Source organism: Cenococcum geophilum (genome assembly GCF_001692895.1).
Source record: "Cenococcum geophilum 1.58 unplaced genomic scaffold K441scaffold_34, whole genome shotgun sequence".
In the NCBI taxonomy this organism is placed as follows: Eukaryota; Fungi; Ascomycota; class Dothideomycetes; order Gloniales; family Gloniaceae; genus Cenococcum; species Cenococcum geophilum.
The window spans coordinates 535,912-551,085 of record NW_027137592.1 but is presented as its reverse complement, the minus strand read 5'-3'; the positions used below and the strand labels follow the sequence as shown (position 1 = coordinate 551,085).

At 41.4% G+C, this 15,174-nt stretch overlaps 3 protein-coding genes across 3 annotated transcripts; all 3 read left to right on the top strand.

The window, feature by feature from the left end:
• Positions 1 to 7,042: 7,042 nt before the first annotated feature.
• Positions 7,043 to 8,417, top strand: K441DRAFT_679224 (uncharacterized protein; the record flags this gene model as incomplete). Its single annotated transcript, XM_067651240.1, has 5 exons — positions 7,043 to 7,107; positions 7,176 to 7,202; positions 7,365 to 7,791; positions 7,851 to 8,261; positions 8,310 to 8,417. The coding sequence occupies 5 exons, from the start codon at positions 7,043 to 7,045 to the stop codon at positions 8,415 to 8,417; spliced, it is 1,038 nt and encodes a 345-aa protein (XP_067501500.1).
• Positions 8,418 to 8,969: 552 nt separating this feature from the next.
• K441DRAFT_698087 (DNA repair protein Rad7, protein) lies at positions 8,970 to 11,498 on the top strand. Its single transcript, XM_067653032.1, has 5 exons — positions 8,970 to 9,037; positions 9,096 to 9,131; positions 9,193 to 9,220; positions 9,338 to 10,085; positions 10,134 to 11,498. Coding segments are annotated over exons 1-5 (1,875 nt in total). The 5' UTR covers positions 8,970 to 9,035; the 3' UTR covers positions 11,195 to 11,498.
• Positions 11,499 to 11,941: 443 nt separating this feature from the next.
• On the top strand, positions 11,942 to 14,109 carry K441DRAFT_663665 (GroES-like protein). Its single transcript, XM_067649231.1, has 8 exons — positions 11,942 to 12,350; positions 12,425 to 12,472; positions 12,544 to 12,598; positions 12,651 to 12,753; positions 12,821 to 12,861; positions 12,924 to 13,110; positions 13,219 to 13,625; positions 13,701 to 14,109. Exons 1-8 carry the CDS (start codon positions 12,226 to 12,228, stop codon positions 13,815 to 13,817), a joined length of 1,083 nt encoding a protein of 360 aa, XP_067501498.1. The 5' UTR covers positions 11,942 to 12,225; the 3' UTR covers positions 13,818 to 14,109.
• Positions 14,110 to 15,174: the final 1,065 nt, after the last annotated feature.

Here is a 15,174-nt window from a genome sequence, read left to right as displayed (position 1 = left end):
AAGGATGTCTTAAGGGATTAAAGAATAAGTAACGATTGCTATAAAAACTAAAGCCTTAATTTAGAAAGCACCCTTCCTAAACCTAATCCGTTACTCTATACTAGCTAAGCAGATTATTTATAACTGGGGTCCATTTAACTAGTGTTTATAACCTACTAGTAACTTACCGGTAGTAACCTATACCAACAACTTATATACTATTCTATATATATACTACGCAAATAACGTATAAGGCTAAAGTATAGGTTAGCGGCGGGTCTAATAGGTATATAGCCTTACCATCCTAATCTAGCTGTATGTAAATAACCTATAACCTACCCGTAAAGTATATACGGCGCTATACCGGTATAGCGTAAGGCTAAAGTAGGGTTAGTAACGGATTTAATAGGTATATAGCCTTACCGTTTACAAATCTGGCTATATATAAATAACCTATAACCTACCTATAAGGTACTAGTAACCTACCTATATAAGTAAACTTTAGAATATTTCTAGTTTACTAAATTTAGGCGACAGTATTAAGCTCTACTAGCTCTACCTATTAAATAGACTAATTAGGATTTTCTATACCGGGTATATAAAATTACTACTAGCTTAGTTAAATACGGGGGAGTTTTAGTAAGGCAAATCTAACTAATTAGATAACTTTAACCACTGGTTAGAGTTCCTTAATATCTTCGCGCCGCGTATATATACTACCCGTCTCTCTATATACAAAATTAAAATGCTTTTTCCCCTCTAAATTTTTTCCTTACTAAGGTTTTTTATGGGGTTTTATTAAGGCTTAAGTATATAAAGGATTAGGGACAACCCTTTTTAAAGGGGGGGGCATTATTAGGTAAAACCTAAGTAGATAGTTATATAGCCGTAAGGTATAGGCGACCCTAGGGCAACCTAGGGGTGACTTACCCGTAAGGTACGTGCTCTGCATATACCTAGGGAAAACCCTTCCTACCTTATATATAGACTCCTCCTTTTCTCTTAAGGATTTGTCTCTGTCTATATAATATACCTATTATTCTATTATTAGACTCCATATCTATATCCTTATCTTATAAAAAGAGGCTGTAGTAGATTATTAAGGACCTACTTAATATTTTTAAATTGGAGGTAGTTTTATATATTAATACTAAATATTAACTAGTTTTTCTATTTAATAAGCTTTTAAACAGAGGCTTAGGCAGTATATTTGTTACTTATATTAGTAAGGCTTTATATTATAAGTAGTTTATAATAGGTAGTCTATAGGCCTTATTAAAACAACGTTATTAGATTGGTTTCCTTTATAAGTAGTATTTATATAATATAGGGTTTTAACTTAATATATTCCTTAACCGGTATAGGTAGTTCTAATAAGCTTTTTTTAATCCGCTACTAATATAGATATTATAAAGCTTTGTTTTTAAAACTCTATTATTTTATAATAATAATAGTAAGGTTGTCTACTAAATAAGAGGTCCTCCTAAGCCTCTAATGCCGCTATTTAATTATAGGCTATATTAGGCTCGTCCTTAGTAGGATCCTCTTATATATTTAGCGTAAAGTTTATTAACAGCTATAGAGCTACTCGTTATAGGTTTTTGGCGTTATAAGTTAGTAAATATTTACCAACTTCTATTAACGCCCGTGTGGTAATATTATAATAGTAATTATTATAATAATAATAAAGTAATTAGATTTAGCTTATTAGGCGTAAACCTAGGCTTAGAACCTATTAAATTAAGGTTATAGAGCTAAAACTTTATATATTGCTTATTTTATATATAGGTGGTTAATATTATAGTAGAACTTGGCTAGTAGAACTTAATAAAACTTTACGGTTATATAACTAGAGGACCGTATAAAAGAACCCTACTTTAACTAGCGCTACTCTTCTTCTCCTTTCCTTTCTCTAGCTTTAGATCCTTATTTATAGATAATCCGATTATATAGGCTTGCGCGTCCCTCTTACTATACTCGTGCCTTAATTGACCAAGTCGCTAACAGTTGAAGAGATTTTAAGAAACTTTAACCGCTGGTTAAAGTTATCTAATTGGTTAGATTCCTGCCGAGAGCTTTCTACTAGAAGTCTTATTACGTAATATTGTTACGGGCTTGTTTTCTAACACCTAATTACTCTACTAATGCGTTATTTACCAACCCTAGCTAATTAATGCATAGTTGTATGTTTCCTATTAGATAGGACGATTTATATATTAGTAGGCAATATCTTACTAGTGACTTTGGATATTAAGTACTAAATAAATGTATAATATCTAAAAACTAAAGCCTATTGGAAATATAGCAGTATAGAGCTAACCTATACTAAAAGGCGCTAGATAGTAAAAAGAGACTCTAGCTATATAGAAGTTACTGCTTAGCTCGCAAACCAGGCGCTCTGCTTATCCTTAATAGCAATAACTATATTACTAATTATCTAAAGAGAAAACGCAGTATCCCTATTAGCAAATTTAAAACTAATAAATAGAAGGTAAAGCTTTTTAATCCCTTTGCGACAGCTATACAAAATCTATACGCTCTAAGCCCTTAGCTAAAATGATAGCTATTCTAAGCAAGGGGCTAGATATAATAGAAGCCGGCTAGTGCTAGAAGTGGTAAGTAATTAAAGGCCTTATTCCAAGCAGCTTAATTAACTATATTAATACTAACAGTGAGTTAACTACGCCCTGGCTAATAAGCTTTAATATTTAGTTATAAGCCTCCTAGAACGGAAGAAACACTAGACTTATAAGCTTTATATATATATGTGCTTGAGATTAGAGCGGAAACTAACTTAAAAATAGGGCCTTTGCCTTAGCTAAAGTATCTTAACGCTCTATTAAACCTCCAGATATAATTTAAACAATATTATTAATTTTTACACCAGGCGAGCAAGGATGTATTTTTTACTAGGCAACGTCAATTTATATATATACTAAGGTGCTGCCAAAATTTTCAACTGCTACTCCAAAAACTCCATCTAAATTGCCTAATTAGGAAACGCTGGCAGCGCGCTGCAGTCTCGACCTCGATTTGGACAGTGCAGCGCAGCTAGCGGCCCTGATTGGCCAGCTCGCTCGCTGCCAAGCCCCAAAGCTCGCTGAAGACCCGCTGTTGGACACCTTGATAGTCTAGCATACGCCGGATACTATGTCCTATAATACGTGGGTCTTTTTAACTGGAATTCACACTGTCAGCTTTAGGGAAGGTGTCTACTGTCAGGCATCTTGTGGAATAAAGTACATTAAAACTTCCTTTTTTTCTTGAGAGGGTCGGGAGTTTTAGGTAGGCGGTTTCTAGGACAGTATGTCGATCGGTAGTCCGTGCACCGATTGTAAGAAAAGAATGATGACTCTGTCTATTGGATGGTGGCTCTAGAGCCTCTATATATACATAGGAAAGGTGTAGGAAATGAGGACGAGAAGGGGGTAGGGGGGGTGGCAATGGAAACAAGGGGTAGGTGACCGAGTCAATGACCGAGTCAATGACTGAGTCAATGGGAGGTAGCTAAGTCGGTGATAAGATAACCTGATTCAGGTCGACACAGTATCCGGTTTCTGCTCAACCTTGCGAGCTCTATCTAGTTGCTTGACAGCCTGGTGTGCCCCCCGGGGCCCTTGATCGGATACGGTGGCTAACTAATAAGCCCTTAGAAACCACAGGGTATGGCCCCTATAATGTTTCATGTAGTTCTTAGGAACGTTTGGCCAATGAAATGACACATATCTGTTCTTGAAGATCGAACCAGTATCCCTTATTTACGTTTACTGCTATCTCACCGTGGATTGCTTTTTGGGTAAAATTGTTTTGAGTTATGGTGTGTGGATGATTTTGCTACTGTATGGAGTATTGTTTGGATCAGAGCGAGGTCCTGTTCGAGGTATGTAGATTAATGTAACACTCGTGAATCTGTGTGCTTGAATGTATGGCATGTGTCTGGTCGTGAAAAGCAATTCAGGCTTTGTGACTCCCTGATATAGCCCAATCAGTGTGGTTGTCAATAAGGCAATAAGGCTTCAATCAATATTGTTTATTAAACGTTAATATCAATTAATATTAACAACGCTTGTTAATAATGCTTAGTATTAACCGCATTACGCTTTAGGCTCTATCTTAAGCTTATTCTTTATAATACCAATTAATATTAATAACTCTTATTATTAATAATGCTTGGTATTAGTTGCATTATGCGGCTTATGCTTTGGGCTCTACCCTAAGCTTATCTTTTACAATATTACTCCGTTTACAATGTTTTAAACACTCTACTCTCTTAATATTTTTAGCCCCTAGCCGTACCCTTTCCTATAAAATCATATAACGCCCTCCTAAAAAGGCTTGCTCTGGTATATCGCTTATACTAGTAGCTAAAATTAATAAAATATTAATTGCTATAATTAATAACCTTAGCCAACACTTTCTTTATTAATCTTAATACCACTATTTAAGAGCAGAAATTTTTCTAATATTATATAGTTCTCCATTAGAATAGTCTTTATACTTATCCTAACTTATTAGTTAAGTGTACTTTCCTAGGTCTTAAGCAATCTAATTAAACACGTTAAGATCTTAACCTTAAGTAGATTTCCTTTCGTATAAAGAAATAAGAGGGAAAGGACTTCTTTCCTAATAGGACTCCTAAAGCTCTTTCACCTTCTTAAGTACTGGCTTTTACCACTTTACCTTCCAATTCGCGCAAATATACCTTATATATTAGTTTGGATAAAAAATAAGAGCGGCTATATAGAGAGGGTAGTCATTTATTTTAGTATAATACTTATTAAAGGCCTCCTATCCCTTTCTAATTCGGGAGCTAAACTCTTTATTATTAGCATAGTTAGAGAGAGCCTTTTTAAAGTATTAAATAAGGATATCTATCGTAAATAGCACACGATTAATTATCGCGTTATATTCTTAAGTTTTAAGTGTTACTTAATAAAATGGTTAAAGAAATGCCTTAATCTTCTAAAGTTAATCCTAGTTACTTAGAGAGAGATAGTCCTTTTTAAGCGTGGCGAAGTTATTCTTTAAGTAGGTATTAATAGCTCCTACTTTTTTAATTACTATAAGTAGTATTAGATACTAGCTATTCCATCTTATCTAATTATTAAGGGGAATTAACCTTCCTGCTAAAGCTTTAAACTCCTTTATATAATTAGCGGAACTGCGGATATATATAATAATATTATAAAGTTTTCCAAGTAAACCTATTACTTAAAAGGTTGCCTATTTCTCTTCTTTATTTCTAACTTCTCCTATTTCTTTCTATTTATTATACCATTTAACTTACTTTATTTTAATTAGATTCTAAAATAAAAAGGCTTATACGGCTAGGTTAATAATATGCCTAATATAGCGAATCCGTTAATATAAAGCATCCTACTTAATTGCCTCTTCCTCCTAGAGGTAAATACCAAATTATTAGTAAAGAATATCGTTTAAAGAAGCGTTATTAGAAATAATAGCACTAATTTTTTATATAATCCTATACTCTTAAAGGACTAAAAGAAGAGTAGAGAGTTATTTGCTTTTACTATAATTTATAACTAGATAAAGCGTAATAAGAATATTTAATAGCTTTTTACTAATTACTTTAACGAAGTAGGCGCAGATCCCAAAAAGAAGAAGTCTATTTAAAGAGGTCTAGATATTAAGTAAAAGATAAACGCTTATTATTGCTAACTAAAGCTTCTTTTATACAAGGTCTTTATAGGATAGCTATAATTTTTTAATCTTCTTTATAACTTTAGAGTATGCAGTTATAATATTGCCTTTTACTTTAAGGTTAAGAACTTAATAAAAGGTATAAAACTTTAGCCATTTAATAATGCAGAACGGAAGATTTCCTATAATAATTATGGTAACTAGCGCCTTATTAATAATATTTTTATCTAGGACTTTCTAAAGAACTTAGATATTAAGCTGTTACGTTTAACCTATGGATATTGCTCTAATATATAGCTGTTATAGTTAATTAAGAGTTACTAATTAAACGGGGCTTAGAGTTAATTCAACCTTAATTCTATATTTGCTATTAAGGTAAGCTTAAAAGCTATTACTAGTAAGAGTACTATATAGTGGATCTAAACAGTATTTATAGTAGAAAACGTGGTTTTTTCCTTATTTTTCTAGCTCTCCATCCTTTAGCTTATATGCATAGGCCTAAGTTTTAGTGGCCGTAGGTATACGTTTTCTACTCTTTTTTAACACGGTTTTAATTAAGTCTTAAGTAGTTAAAGGGGTAAGAGAAGATAAATTAACTTTAGAATCTATATTTCGTGTAGTGCCGGAAAAAGGTAGATTTTTAAAGTAGTTTTAAAATTTGTGTAGGTGCCAAGAAATATTAATAATAAATTCAATCGATATTAATCTTATTAATAAGCGATATTGATAATAAGCTTAACAATAAATTATTGACAACTATACTGAGCCCAATAAATTATATATTAAACTACACCATAACCTGATAGAGCCAAATTAGTATAACTCGTTTACCTGCATGTTTGAGGTCCCGTCATAATGCTGCATAAATGTTTAAGTTGCGACATAGCTCGTTCTACGGCATTCTTTGATTTATGCCCGGCATAGGTAGCCTTAGAGTGTTCAGCGAAGAGGCGGAATGGTTGGTGTACTAGTACCTGCCTCGAAAATGGTTGCTTCTTCACCACAATAGGAAAATTTAAATATCCACATTTAGCACTCCATTCCTAAGAAACCCTCCCACCTACTGCTTGAGTATCGGACGGTAGGGCTGACTTTCTTTCTTAGCCATATCTTGCTTCCAGCTGCAGCACCTCTCGTTCATTATCGCTTCTGGCTACAAAAACCCTCCTAGGCCAGAATTAAGCACCAGTTCAGGCAATTTCATATTGACCATTAATGACTCGCATCATGACTTCGGTTGCCTGCAGGCCAAATCAAGCCAAGTTCACCACAAGTCACGGCCGACTTTTCCACCCGACTTCTCTCTGCCCAACTTCCTCGTTCATAGCCTCCACCTCAGTCACCCTAACATCTCCTTCGTCACTGCCATCTCTTCTCATCACGGATAACGTCAAGTCTCATAATGCCAACTAAAGGGGGAGGCTGGAATGCCATGACAGGTGGATACAACGAGTTGACAGCCGATAAGTGAGTCAATAGCTCATTAGCTAACGACAAACCTTTGAGCTTAGGCTTTGCTGATATTTCTTGTCCAGTGTCAAAGCGATCAAGCTTCCTGACAAGTACGTTTACTTCAAGATAGTCCTCCAACACTACACCGAGCCAGGGAGTTACGTCCCGCTATATCCTCCGATCGGAACATTGCTGACAAGTGATCAAATCAATAAAGACTTCGGACTATCTCCCGGGTAATGAAAGTTCACTGCTAATTGCTATCATGGTAGGATCAAGTGTGGTCGTTGCCAGAAGTGGAAATTTCAGCCAAATTTCTCGAACAAACAGCTTGCTGACGCTCGCTACAAATACCACAAGAGCATCAATGCCAGTGTCACCATCAACTGTCGCGCTTGCACTGGCGGCCAAGTTGTCGAGCTCGAATGCTTCATGTGCGGTGAGACGAAAGGCCTGGAAGAATTTGCCAAAGCTCAGCGAAGCAGGCGTGATCATGCTGTAAAACAACCTCTTTACACTTTGGACTTCGGTGGTGCTAATCTGCTGTCCGGTCAGAAATGTATGAAGTGTATGCAGGAGCAGCTCGATATGGAACCGATTGACGAAAGCAAATATGACAATCCTGAAGCCGCCGTTATTTCTGAATCCGATTCCTACTACGTCAACTACGAGCTGGGAGGCTCTGTTGCTTCCGAGTATGTGCGTACACTTATTTCGTTTGCAAATTGGTGTCCAGACTGCCTACTAATGGTTAACAGGAAGGAGAGTGGGGCGGAGGAGTGGGGATCGGGAACCTTAAACTTACGGATTTTTCCAACGGGTCAACCACCGACGACGATACTGAAAATGAGTTTAATACCTGGGAAGAAGTCAGTCGTAAAGACGGGACAGGAAATAGGAATGGAGTCGCCCTAGGTGGAAGTAGCTGGGCTGTGCAAAAGACCAAGTCATGGAAGTCCAGCTCACTGACATCTTCCTCCAATGTCAATAGCATCATCGGAGGATCATCTACCATCTGTGGCTTTGATCCAAAAAGCTACGGCCACCCTAGCCGTTCGACAAGCCATGCACCCTCCACGGCCGGATCCTCACTGTCCTTTACTACAAATGTGACGGAGCAGTCAGACACGACAACAGGGAGAGGTGGATGGGCAAAGATCCCGGCATACGTACAAGTCCTCTACTTTTTTTATCCATCTAAGCTAATTGAAGCATAGAAACCCCCTAAGCCTGAACCGGAGGATGAGGATGAAAGCGACTCTGACGACGAGTGGAAAAAGAAGGACGACGATACGGACAGCGATGGTAGTGAGACCGATCTCTGATGAATAGTTCTGCAATGATGTGCTCTCGCATTTCCTTGAGGGCACTACAGCAGGCTGGGCTTCCGTCGGTTCTCCTCTTCTTCGGACAGAACTGGGTTGAGCACTCTTGTCCTCTAAAGGGTGGACACTTATGACATAATGTGACAGGCACTGTCTTCTGTGGCATTATAAATTTGGCTGCGGCACTTCGCAGACATCCTTTGGTCTTCCAAATTTGGTCTCTTTAGCCTGAAACTCGATGGTAATTATGATCACGATAGGAATTTACTTGAATATTTGACATTTGACCGTGCGGAACACTGATGCTGTAATTGAAATCCATCGAAAGTGAAAGTAGCTGTGAAACACTTAAAAATCATTTAAATTGTACACTTATTTTGTGGATTCATTATAAAACCCTATGGCTCTCTGTTTGTAGATGAACGTTAGAAAGGAAAAGGGGTGGGCCAAGTACACCATTCCTTTCCGAGGTCAAAGTGCCCGCCAAATTGCCACCTGACTTCGCGACGCGAGGAAGAAAGCCCCTCTGATCCTCATCAGTCTCCCTAGACAGTCTCGTTTCGCGCTTCGCTGCATTCTGCTTTTATCTGAGTTCGTGTCTGTACTCGTATAGAAAGGATGTGAGTTATGATGACCGTGACTGGATTTCTACGGAAGCTGACAATTTCCATCAAACAGGTCCGGCAGACGAGCTGGCAATCGTATTCGCGGCCCGTATGTCCTCCTTCTCATTACAGCATAATGGAGGAACCTGACTGACCTTTTGCGATTGCAGGCATTCGGCTTTGACCGATTTCTTAGCTGTAAGCAATTTTCCTTCTATTGCTAGGGTCAGCTAGTCCTGGCCAAGCTGTCCAGCTAACTACCTCGAACCCATTCCTTCAACCTTTTAAAAACTAATATGTCCATGCTCACATTAGGCCAACAATATCTCGGCAGCCGAAATCCGCGATTCCTACCGCCAACGTGCCCAACAAGCCGCTGACCAAAATGGAGAAGGCGATGCGGCAAACGGTGAAGTCCCGGTCGATCAGGCGCAAATTGAACGGGAGGAGGCTGAACAGGCAGAATTAGTAGCACGAGCGGCGGAACGGTCTAAGAAGCGGAAGCGGAATCAGGAGGCTATAGCAAGAGCCAAGAAAGGCAAGGAGCTGAAGCGCAAGGCGTCAAAAAAGAAAAAGCGTGATGATTCCGATGACGAGGACGACGAAGACTATAATGAGCTGGGCGATATGTACGCAAAGGCCAAGCCGCTTCCTGGCCAGTTGGAAAACTGCGAGATCTGCAGCAAGCGGTTTACTGTGACACCGTATAGCAAGGCTGGTCCGGATGGAGGTTTAGTGTGTACGCCTTGCGGGAAAGAGCTGACCAAGGACTCAAAGGCTGCCGAGAAGGCAGCCAGGAAACCCGCGACCGGAAAGAGGCGACGTAAAATTGAAAGCAATCGTCTAGACGGCATTGTTACCCAGGGAGCGAAGACTCTACAACAATTGTGTATTGAGAAGGTTGCCCAACACCATCACGACATCGAAGAGTTTGGAGATCTCCCGGATACCGTTCTAGATCGTTTGAGCGAGATCTTCTCGAAGAATCGAGTCATGAATCCTAGAACCTTAGATCTTTTCTTGCGGCCAGATTTAGACACGGTTGCAATACATGAGTGTGCTAGTAGGTTTGCGTCTGATCACTAAAGGGAAAACTGCTAATATATAGAAGATCTGGAGACTGAAAACTACCGACAGATGTTCGCCATCGTTCCCTATGTAGAGAAGCTCTCCCTTCGAAACTGCTGTCAGTTCAAAGATGAAAACGTGGAATACATGCTCGAGAAAGCGACCAAACTCAAGTATATCCAACTTTACAGCGCCAATCTCGTCACTAACGACAAATGGATCGAAATATTCGTTCGCCGTGCTAAGGAACTTGAAACACTCAAGTTAGAATGGCTAGACGCGGCTTTTGACGATCAGGCTGTTGAAGCCATGGTTGAGTTCTGTCCGAATGTCTCTCGCCTGAAGTTCAAGCGTTGTTGCCAGTTGGGCGTGGAAGCCATAGATGCGATTGCTAGGCTGGAGAAGCTTGAGCACCTCTCTCTTCAGCTCAACCAGGAGATTCCCGGGGAGCGTCTCGTCAATCTCATTGGACATGCCGGCTCCAAGCTCCGCACTCTATCACTCGAGAGATTCCTCGATGCTTCAGATAATGTCCTCGCCGCAATCCACGACACGTGTCGGAATCTATCCAAGTTCCGTTTTACAGAAAATGACTACTGTGCCGACGTGGACTTCGTCGCTCTCTTCACCGACTGGGCGAACCCACCTCTTCGATTTGTGGATCTCAGTAGCAATAGAGATATAGATAATAGCAACCCGGAAGGACCGGAAGACCCTATTGGCCTGGCGTCTGCGGGTTTCAAGGCATTGATGGCGCATTCTGGATCCAAGGTCGAGCGGTTAAGCGTTGCCAGCTGCCGCCATATCACACACTCCGCCTTCTCTGATGTCTTTGATGGTCAGAAGCAATATCTATGCCTTGAGGAAATCAATGTTTCATTCTGTACGACTGTCGATACAGTCGTGGTCGCTGGTATGTTTAAGAGTTGCCCAAGTCTGAAGAAAGTGGTTGCATTCGGCTGCTTTGGCATTGAGGATGTGGTCGTACCAAGAGGCATTGTGTTGATCGGAGTGCCTAAAGCTCAGGATGCGATTGAGCAGTTTGGTGATAGTTGGCTGAACGTTGAGCGGGCGTTAGGTGCGATGGTGGAGGTTGGCGCGTAAAGAGAGATGAATTCAAGATAAGTTTACGCAAGATGAAAAACTCTAGGAGTTTTCCTCAAATTCGCTACGATAAATGTATGGAAAACGTGGGAATGGCTGTCTGCTTTGGGACGGCTAGACCCGTAACTATAATTTCTCGGCATTGACTTCACAAAATGGAGGTCCGTGTTTTGAGGTTACTGGATGGGTCGGTTTACGCCTCACAGTTTCAGTCATATTTTAGTTATCGCTGAAAAGGTTCTCAAAAATAAAAACGCAATATTTGTATCCTTGCTGTGAATACGAATACACAATGTCTCCTCGGTCTAAGACCTGCCTGTCTTGGGGTTCGGTTGAGTTGGATAGAGAGATACAGCATCCATTTGGATTATCAATACTCTCTGAAGAGCTAACCTCACACGGGCGTGCCGGGAGTTACACTGAAATATCAGCTCCTTGTCTTTTTTTAGTCATAGAACTTCACATCTATTTCTAACCCCTGAGAGTGAAATCACACGACCGATCCTCCCTCTTCCGCGCACCTCTTGGCTCTACCCCTCAGCCGCCGCCACAACGCGCAGGAACGATGCAACGGCAATTCTTACTTGCATATCGGGAGCAACGAACGCGCCTCGGTCAAAGTCGAGTCAGCTCACGGCACTATCAGCATGACATCCGCTAGATCGCGAATCCCCACAATTGCGTTCCGTAGTCTCTAGGCCGCCCGACACTCCGTGCGTGGCGCGAGCTTCCCCGCAGAGAGGGGCGGTGGGGCCAGGGGTAGATGGCCGAGGCAAGCAAGGACTTACAATTGGTGCTGTAGCCAGTCTTGGTGGCACGGGTAGGACGGCGGCGCGGACGAGGGCGCGGAGAGATATATAGGGTGGGGAAGCCCTTGGTGGGTGGCTCCTCGTTTTTCGAGCTATATGTTCCTAGCTTCTGCAGTTTTTCTGGATCTGGATCTGGAGCTCAAGTGACGGCGCGTTGTCTAGCACTACCCTGTATACTTACGCGTTTCTCGTGTACGACTTGAGGACTTGGCATTGAGCAATATGGCGGAAGTCGAGATTCCTAAGACGTATATGGCGGCGGTCTATGACAAGCCGGGCAGCATCTCGACGGAGGTTGAGACGCTAGAGACGCCGGAGCCGGGACCGGGCCAGGTTTTGATTAACCTGTATGTTTAGTTTTTCTTCGCTTTCACTCTTGCTGTTGTAGTATAGGCTATTTGCTAATATGGTTGACTTACAGGACCCATTCGGGTGTCTGCCATTCAGACATCGGAGTGATGATGAATAGGTACTTTAGATTTCCATTTTTTCTCTCCTAAAAATAGTAATTTGATGCTAATTGCGGTGGGGTGTTTCTAGCTGGGCAGGTCTTCCGTTCCCAACGCGGCCTGGACAGGTTGGAGGACATGAAGGCGTAGGTTATCTAGTTAGACTCAGCTCAAGGACTGGAGACTAATATGGCATAGGTGGGGAAAATTGTCAAAATGGGTCCAGGTACAGAGAATGCGGCCGTTAAGGTTGGAGATAGAGTTGGCGTTAAGTGGATTAGTGCTATTTGTGATAGCTGTCGTATGTTCCCGAGCTCAATTCTAGTGGAATTCAGTACAACGCTAACCATTTCCTTGAATCCCTACAGCTGCCTGTCTTTCCGGCCATGACGGAATCTGCTTCAACCAGGTATGTGTTCTCTACTACGTGAATTCTGCCTATTAGCCCACAATTATTGACATATATTGTAGAAAATCAGTGGTTACTACACTCCAGGCACATTCCAACAATACGTGCTTGGTCCGGCAAGCTATGTAACTCCCATCCCCGAAGGCCTGGAGAGCGCTTCTGCTGCACCCATGCTCTGTGCCGGTGTGACGGCGTATTCTGCCCTTCGTAAAAGCAATGCTAAGAGCGGGCAGTGGGTGGTAATTTTGGGTGCGTGCTTCCCCTACTATGCTCTGACATCTTCTACCTCCCGATTTCTCAATCTTAACAGTCTATGCAGCAAATATACTACATTTCACTACTAATACTCATGTACAGGCGCCGGCGGTGGTCTCGGCCATCTAGCAGTCCAGCTCTCTTCCCGCGCCATGGCGCACCGCGTAGTCGGCGTTGACGCGGCCTCAAAAAAGGATTTCGTCTTCTCCTGCGGCGCCGAGCATTTCATCCCGCTCGAAGGCACCGAGTCGATCCCGGAAGCCATTAAAGCGCTTACCGGCGGTCTCGGCGCGCACGCCGTCCTAATCCTGACGGCGAACAACGCCGCCTATGCGTCGAGTCTAGATATGCTGCGGTTCGGGGGCAGGGTGGTTTGTGTGGGCGTCCCGGAAGGCGAACCAATGCCGATCAAGAGCGCGTTGCCGCAGCTTATGATCGCCAAGGCGCTCAGTATTGTGGGAGTGGCGGTGGGTGATCGGAAGGAGGCTATTGAGTGTTTGGATTTTGCTGTAGGATCCCCTTCCATCTCTTACCTGCTCCTTCGATTTTTGAGGGTTATAGTACTGTGCTGATGTAAAATGCAGGCTCGAGGCGTCGTAAAGACGCATTTCCGTGTCGAGAAAATGGATAAGCTTACGGATGTGTTCCAGGAAATGTTCGATGGGAAATTGAAGGGGCGGGTGGTTTTAGACCTGTCATAAAGCTTTTCCATCTCGCTTTCATTAATCGCAGATTTGCCTCTAACTGTCCGATGTGGTTGTCAGCAAGCGTGCTAGAATCCCTGCCAGAGCACTGTATTGTAGCACACTAGATAACCCACGTTTATCATATATAACCCCTGTACCTACCCGCTGAGGCTGCTCTATGTTAGAGGGAAATGTGCTAGATAGTACACAAGGCCGGGCAGTCTGACCACAGGCGCTTTGGAGCTGGACATCGTTCGGCCTTAGGCTGGAGAGGTATAATCTAAACACTCCCGCAACTGTTTTCTGCCTGACAACTGAACCATTTTAGATACTGACAACCCCTATTCTCAGCGTATCTTCCAATTATGGCTTCGCAAAGTTTCCAGTAAATGGGGGGTGCTTACAATGCTATCCTATGGGATTTACGTAGCTCGCAGACCCTGCAAGCATTCTGGTGGTCGCCTTCAATACGGTATCTAAAGGCAAGGACCGTACGGACGGGGGTTGAAGAATAACTTGTCGAGTCTCATAGCACCTTTTTTGTCCCTATTTGAGAACATAGCTCACCGGTCTATTGGGGTGTAAAAACCTGGGTTGATGTTGATAATTATTCGAGACTAGTATTCTAATAATCTAACATGCGGAACGTTGATCCCCCAACGTAAATTTTGACCCGGGTTTATAAGTAATAAGCCAATTAATTTTAGAGCTTTATTATATAGACTTTAATTAATATATATAGAGATAAGGTTTTCCAGGGGGAGACCCCCTGGGACCCCCCTATATAGAGCTTTTGCTTAATTTAGAAGTAGTAGTAAGATTAAGGCGCCTTAGTTACTACTAGGTAAGGATCTACTATAGTAACCAAGGCGCCCTACTTAAGCTGGGCTTAAGGATTATATTGGTCACGAATCTAGTATATATTTAGACTGCAGAGCTTTAATATAGAGCCCTCTATATAGAATCTAATATAGTAGATAATAATTCCAATTTAAAGCTTTATATACTAAATATTTTTAATACCTAATAACTAAATCGCCGTATAGCTGAAATTAAGGTAAGTCTACTACCCCAACTTAATTAAATACGTGTATAGGAAGAGATATAACTGTATATAGAGACGTCTAACATAATTAAATAACTACGTTATTACCTACCTAGTTCGGACGTACGATAACGTAATAGCTTGGCAATAACGTAATAGCTCGGCACTAAGTAATAGGAGGGGGGAGGAGGGGGAGGAGATTAGGGGTGGCTTGGCCACTATAAGAAGGTTATAATATTAGTATAGTGTTAAACTTTAAAAATCGTGTCTTGGGAGCTTAATTAATAACCCCTATATAAAACGTTAACAATATTTAATTATAGAGCT

Coding starts and splice junctions, on each gene's coding strand:
- K441DRAFT_663665 (XM_067649231.1), top strand. CDS start 12,226: ATGGCGGAAGTCGAGATTCCTAAGACGTATATGGCGGCGGTCTATGAC. Junction 12,351..12,424: donor GGCCAGGTTTTGATTAACCT/GTATGTTTAGTT, acceptor GTTGACTTACAG/GACCCATTCGGGTGTCTGCC. Junction 12,599..12,650: donor AGGTTGGAGGACATGAAGGC/GTAGGTTATCTA, acceptor AATATGGCATAG/GTGGGGAAAATTGTCAAAAT.
- K441DRAFT_698087 (XM_067653032.1), top strand. Junction 9,132..9,192: donor GGCAATCGTATTCGCGGCCC/GTATGTCCTCCT, acceptor TTGCGATTGCAG/GCATTCGGCTTTGACCGATT. Junction 10,086..10,133: donor TGCAATACATGAGTGTGCTA/GTAGGTTTGCGT, acceptor AATATATAGAAG/ATCTGGAGACTGAAAACTAC.